The 7,031-nt window shown below is 38.2% G+C and overlaps 1 protein-coding gene across 1 annotated transcript in view; it reads right to left on the reverse strand.

The window, feature by feature from the left end:
- Positions 1 to 4,097: 4,097 nt before the first annotated feature.
- Positions 4,098 to 7,031, reverse strand: part of PSMD12 (proteasome (prosome, macropain) 26S subunit, non-ATPase, 12) — a gene marked incomplete at its 5' end in the record, with an annotated part of 6,747 nt that continues 3,813 nt past the window's right edge. Inside the window, 4 exons of the mRNA XM_008941922.1 lie at positions 4,098 to 4,540; positions 5,779 to 5,856; positions 6,366 to 6,540; positions 6,903 to 7,015. Of these exons, the coding sequence (XP_008940170.1) occupies positions 4,331 to 4,540; positions 5,779 to 5,856; positions 6,366 to 6,540; positions 6,903 to 7,015 (576 nt within the window). The remainder of the gene's footprint in view (positions 4,541 to 5,778; positions 5,857 to 6,365; positions 6,541 to 6,902; positions 7,016 to 7,031) is intronic.

Below are 7,031 nucleotides of genomic sequence, written 5' to 3' on the forward strand. Positions count from 1 at the left end.
ATGGGAAGAAAAGAGACTTCTTGGTGGCTTATATTGACAAGTTTAAATGTATTAAAGGATAACTTAAGAAAATAAGCTTATAATATTAGCTGCTACTGTGGGAGGGACATTATGAGGTGTCTCTTTTTCTCTCCTTGATGTGTATTATCCCAGTGGAAGCTGCAATTTTGGCTCCCAACCTCTGCAAGCAAACACATCATTCACAACCCTCCAGGCTGAGTTGACAAGCCAGGTCTTTACTTGGCATTGGGCTAGGCACAGAAACAGATGTGCTGGCTACTGGCTTGCATTCCCAGAATTGTCCAGACTTCCTAAATATCTGGAATCCCCATGTGCTATGCTCAGTAATGGGATTTCAGGACAAGAGGAGAGCTCCCAGCACTAGGTTCTGCTGAGGAATGTGGGGCTTTACACCGGTTGCATCACACTCTCCTCCTGCCCAAGACCAGGAGCAGCTGGTCACATGGAGTCTGGGAGCAGAAGAAAAGTTAACAGTATGTGTTGCAAATCTAAGAAATGCCAAAGGCACAATGGGAGGCATGAAATAACAAAAAACAATTAATCTCTGCTCAGCATCATGAGACTTGACAGGACTCAAATCCTCAAAAGCCTAACAGTGATATTTCTAGGGACTCATTATAATGGTAAGATTAAAACAAAACAAAAAATTAAAACCTCCAACAAATGCAATACCAAATTCAATTCCACTTTTATATATTTTATGGTTTCAAAACCTTTCTGATCTGAAAATTGCCATTTCCTGCTGGAAGTTTAGAGCCCGATTTCCCAGAGACCATAACTGCAAGGAAGCCCTGTACAGAAGGCACTAACACATCTTGTCTCCCTACCCTTCAGTCAGGATTCTGTAAATTGTGACTGTTCACAGGGCTTCTCCATATCCTGTGAAGCTAGGAGCCATGCCTAGGTCCTTGGAGAATCTAGGCTCCTTGCCAAAACCTAGGAGCTTGAAAACCTGGGGCCACTAAGGGCTGCTAGGCTCCCTGCCACGAAGCCAAGATCTAAGAAGAGCTCTGAAAGGTGTGGCACGGATTCTGGAAGAGTTGGGAACTCTGAAACCCTCACTTGCTTCAGGGCAAATGAAGCTGGAGCTGGTAGCCAAAAAGCCTCAGAGTCCTGGCTCAGCCATAGCTGCACATTTGGCATCACAGCTATAGCTGGGTTCTGCACTTTCAAAACAAGACTATTCTCATTATTTCAAACTTACACTGTTGGTTTTTTTCTTCTCAAATTTTTGCTTTCACAGGAAATCCAGAAAAATCAATTTCCATTTTATGATAAAGTTCAGTCCTCTTTCTGGGAACTGGCATTTCTTGAACTTCAATACATGATTTTCAATCAGTTACATTCATGAAGTCTAACTGCAGAATACAGTGAACACCATTACAATTAACATGCAAAAGTAATAAGCACATAATAGAATACATTCATCACTGAATTGCCTCCCTGACCCTGCAGCCCAACACCCCAGCAGGCATCCTGAGCATTTCTCACCTCTGAGAAAGAAAATAATCAGGAAGCCTTTCTCAACAGAAGTTCCAGGCTGCTTGGAGCAATAGCAGTAATGTTTTTATTGTCTTAACACACTGGACCTTTATATATTTTTGAAATCCCTTGGAAGCTGCAATCATGGGAAACTACCAGAAGTTCAGTGGTTTACCCTCTGCCACAAACAAGTCAGTGGTAGACCTGAGGTTAGATAGCAACAGTAATCCTTAGTCTTACTAAACAATAAAGCAAACTGTTTCTAGGCAGCCATTAATGTATGATTGTTAGAATAAAGAGTAGCAAGTTTTGATTTTCCAGCATGAAAATTCCCCTGGAATTCCTCCAGAGTCATCTAATGAAGATCAAAGATCTTCAATCTCAGTGCATTTTTTTGAAGAACCCAGCATGCTTTTATGTTGACCTTTAATTTGCTCATGGAGGAGTTGCATTCTCATACATCTACATTCTTGAGATGAGCTAGCAACAAAAGTTTACAGCTTGTCTTTTTCCTAGCAACATGAATGTGACCACCTCTTCTAGAGAGACTCAAGATACACTCCTTTCATTTTCATTAATAGTAACCTGCTAAGAAAACAAACTTAGTCTGCAGACTAAATGGATAGATTCTTTTCCACTCACTCATGCTTACCTAATAATTCTACAATTTTCATTTAAAACTCCTCTTTTAACTTTGTGATGTGTGGGGAGGCAAACCCTAAGGGATTCTTGCTTCTGGCCCCAAGTATTAGGTACACAACAGCTGTATCTCACACTGAGGTTGAGAGTTTGCCTTGGGCAGTATCTTGTCAAACCTAGATGAGGACATTCCAAGTGAACTCAGTGAGGACAAAAACCTATTTTGGACCAAAAGACAAAAAGCTTGATCACTGTAGATCTTCAGTATGAATACATACTATGAAAGTGAACCTTCATAATCTTTCCAAGTTGAGCTTTAAGGAAATACCTGGACGGCTGAAAGAGTGCTTCCTTGTCCTTTGCAAGGCTAACAGCAAAAGGCAGTTGTGAGGACAGAGGAAAGCACCTCCTCTATCCAGCAAACTCACATTCTAAATGCAAACAAAGGCAGCAGAGAGGGATATTGCTAAGCCAAAGAGGGAGTAGGATCCACAAGAACCCCAGAAAGTAGGTCCAGAGAACCACTGAACCATTCCACTCTAGGATAAAAACTAAAAGAAGGTTGGCTGGAGAAATAGGTCCAGTATCTCTTATCTGGCAGAAGTGTCACAAAGACCATAAGCTTAAACGCTTAGGATTGAAGATTCCAGACCAGGTTTGCAAATGCACTACAAAGGTTTATGACATGAACAGGGAGAGGCAAGTTCCCACTTCCCCCAATGACCAATTGTTCCCCTTTCTGATACCTCTTGCCCGTTTCCAGAAGACAGATTTTTTTTTTTTTTTTTTAAGTTGACAAGGTCAAACCTGAAGTTACTTAGTCCATTATCCTAGAAGCAGACAGGTTTGTTAACACTACTAAGGCTAGTCTCAGACACCAGTGCATCCCCTTCTCAGACATGGCTGTGACAAGATTTTACACAACTCGTACAGTCTGCAGCAGAATGCAATTTAAGAGGTTAGATGGTGAGCATTCTATGCATTCTCAACAGCCTGCTCCTCTTTCTCCCTCCCCAGATAGTTAGCTGCTGTTCTGTTGCTTAAATGCAGTGAGCTAGATTAGTATGGCTTGATAAATGTACCTGCCTCCAAAATCACATTCCCAAGTGTCCCTTAAGCTATGTCCAAAGGCTAAAATTTCAAATGCAAATCACTGCTTCAAAGCTTCCATCTTTTCCTATCCCTTCAGACTTCCCTCACTAAAAATCACTGTCCCCATAAGACAATTATCTGTGCTAAGAGTATTAGTTCAAATGAAGTTCAGTGTGCTTTTAAAGAGATAGGATTTATACACACATTTATATATCATTTACAATTACAGTTTCTACCTAATTAATTATGAACAGAATAGTTAGTCATGGCTAGATTAAAAAACAGAATATTCATTAACAGTTCCATTGATTCTTACTATGCTATTATTGCTACTACTTTACTGTCTTCAAAAAAACAGAACAGAGGAAAAGCCTGCAGTTTCCCTCCATTACAAGAAGGTTAAAGCAAATAACAGCACTTTATCTTATCTGAATGTAACACACTCAATTATGGGAAGCAGCAGCTTTGAAGTATGATCTTGGCTAATTGTGTAATTGCTATTGTAGCCATAACAAACTGTAATGAATAAAGAGTGAAAATGAGTGACTTGCACCAAGCAGACAAGATTCAGGTGGATTTCTCAGTCAGTTCAGAACTCATTAACAGAACCTATCTGTAGCCCCAAATTGTAAGAAATAGCATTATTCTTAAGCATGAACATCCAGAATTTTGTTCCAACAGTATCTTGACAATAATTGTAAGTTACCTCAATGCATGCTACCATAAACCCCTAGGATTTTATTATTTACAGTATATCCTCTCAATCACAGCCTCAAAAATAGTCCTGTAATGAAAGAACCACAGAATTATGTTAGACAGATACAGTTATACATGGAAAAGAAGAAATCGCAAGACTACCATTATACAGGCAATACAGTTTTATTATGTTCTTTTCACCAATTGTAGCAAAAACATTTAACAACTGAATGAATAATGAAGGGAACTTAATTGTCAACAGGAATTTCAGAATTATGTTCTAAATTTTAGACCAGGAAGGCTTGACAAGGAGAAAACAAACCATATACACACCGTAGTAATAGTCTCTATTATGAAGTTTTAATGCCTTCTTTAAAAGCACTGAGATTATTGAGGCACCTTACTGCAGGTTATGTATCATCTCCTCTTTGGCAATGAGATGTGTGGTTTTGTTAACTAGGGCCATCAGGGAGTTGAGTTTGTGAGACCAGTCATTGAGTATATTGTTTGGGTCCTTAGGCCTCTGAAAATTGATAATTCCTGCCAGCCTGTCTACTTTAGCAAAGATGGTCTTATTAACTACTAGGTTAGACAGGAACTCCTCCGATTCCTGCAAAGACAAACAGCACTAAGTCAAGAAAAAAGCACTTTTATCTACAAAACATCAGAATTCCTCCCAAACACAGTTAAAGGAACAAGATTTTCTTAACAGAAATACAGCTGTAGTAATATTGTACTTAACCCCACACCAAAATCCTTGAATATCACATTGGCACTGCAAGGTACTAGCACAATCTATTCAAACTCTTGGTTGGTTGGGTTGTTTGTTTTTGGTTTTTTTTTTCTATTTGACCTATATCTGATTATCTGTCATGCGATTCAAAGTTTAATATACTACACCAACAGACTTTTACACTTTGGAGTACTTGGCTACACATGTATCTAAACAAGCTGTATGCCAAGCAAAGCTTTTAAATTGCATTCCAAATACCAATAAGCCATGATCTATAAATCTCTCTGGAAAGGTCCTGAAAACACAAAGGGGGCTGACAGGACTACTCCACCCCATGTTCCCAAAGTCCAACCATCTATAAACTGGGACATTTAAAGATGAGAAGCCCTGTATCTTCAGTCAGTTTTAATCACTCATTGAGAAGAACTTTTTAATACTGAAACACAAGACAAGAAGCTCCACTATTTCCATTAGATCTTGACTATAAATGAATTTTTAAAAGCCATTTTTGCCTTATGGGCACTGGCATCATGAAATTGAGTTCTGACTGGATTAAAAGCTTGGTAACTCCCATTAAGCCATGAAAACACACTCAGATATTCAGATTGACTAGTAAAGTGACAAATATTCAGATTAATACTATGACTCCCAACAGACTTTTACACTACTTCTCATAAACAGAACCCAATGAACTACAGGTCAGCTCATACTTTGTGTCTATCACTACAGCACACTTTGTTCCTCCTGTAAGAGCTGAGAAGCACTGGTAACACAAACAGGGGAAGTGGACTAAGGATGAAGCCAGCAGAGCTGCAAGCATAATACAAAGACACAGAGATACCACAACAGTTACTGTATCCCTGAGCATTCATAAACACCCAAGTGCAAACCCTGGTACCAAGCACTGTATCACCACAATGCTACGTCTTTCTGCATTGTCTGCAAAACAATGCAATCATGATCTACATCACTTACAGAGCTTTTTAAGCTATAAAAAGAGCTCAGATTCAAAGAGAATGCCACTCTGCTGAATACTTAAATTTTTTCCCCACAAATGCAAGCACACACACACCTCCACACCCTTTATGAAAGAAGGGTAAGCAAGGAACACTTACATCAACAGACAGATCCAGGAGCTGTGCCATTCTCTTCATTGTAATTCTGGTATAATATTTAGCCATTATTCTAATATTCTGGAATAAAAGTGTTCATAGTACAGAGTTATGTGCAAAAAATAATAGAAGCAGGCAGCAACAATATAAAAGTCAATGTTAAAAGCAAATTAGGAGCTCTAGTGCTCATATGCAGTCCAGCATAAGGGATGTGAGGGAGTTACAATCAAATGGTTCTTTTGCTTGTAAAAGGTGTGTCTCTATGTAAAAAAGTAAGTAATGAAATCAACTAATTATGAATTTAACACGAAGCAAGATTTTCAAAATTCCTGCTCTGTTGAAATGTGAATGCTCCATCTCACAAATGTGAGAGCAAATATCTCTCTATAATAAAGATATACAAGCAGATAAAATGTTGAAAATACAACATAATGGAAAAGGCAACTTATCTGCTGCTTTTTTGGACAACTTTTAATGCAGTATACCTACATACTTTTTTGTTTCTCATTATAACTAAAATATAGCAAGCAAAGCGCCTGAACTAAAAATGCTTTAATATGCAGATAATGCTTAAAGACAGCAACACTTACATGTTCCACAACTCTATTCTTTAAATCTTTCCATCTCTTTTCACCTTCCTCTGTACAACCAAAAACATCTGTTGCAGGACTGTCAAGGGATCCTTCTCTCAATTCTTTCCCATATTCCTCAACTAGAGCTGTCCATCGCATCAATTCCATGGTGGTAAACAGTTTCAGGAGGTCTCTAGTTTAGTAAAGTTGATTTACAAATCCTGTATTAATAAGGCTCATTTCATACTTAAACAGATCAAAGAAATAATCTTAAATGTTTTAAATTTCATTACCATTAATACTGTTTTTCATTAATATACTCTACTGCTTCATTATCAGGGGCAGCTCAAGCGTTTCTAATAAAGATCTTGCTCTTATAGAGACATTTATTTTAACACAGAACTTGCACAATTGTGAAAACCTTGCAGTATTTTTCATACAGCATTAAGTTCTGAGATGCTTACAGCAGATTCAGTGTAGAAGTATTACACCTGAACAGCTAGTTTGAGAGATGCTTTTTTTATCTAAGAATTGTTTATTAGAAAGAATACTTACTTATACTTAGGGATTTCTTCTAGCTTTTTGTCACTACTAATTCTGTGCACCAAATCAGACTGTTCATTGTCATAAGGTGAAAGAATAACATAAAGAACAACGCTCTTCAGTGCCTGTTTAAGAGGAAAG

This window comes from Merops nubicus, unplaced genomic scaffold (genome assembly GCF_000691845.1).
Source record: "Merops nubicus isolate BGI_N331 unplaced genomic scaffold, ASM69184v1 scaffold32986, whole genome shotgun sequence".
In the NCBI taxonomy this organism is placed as follows: domain Eukaryota; kingdom Metazoa; phylum Chordata; class Aves; order Coraciiformes; family Meropidae; genus Merops; species Merops nubicus.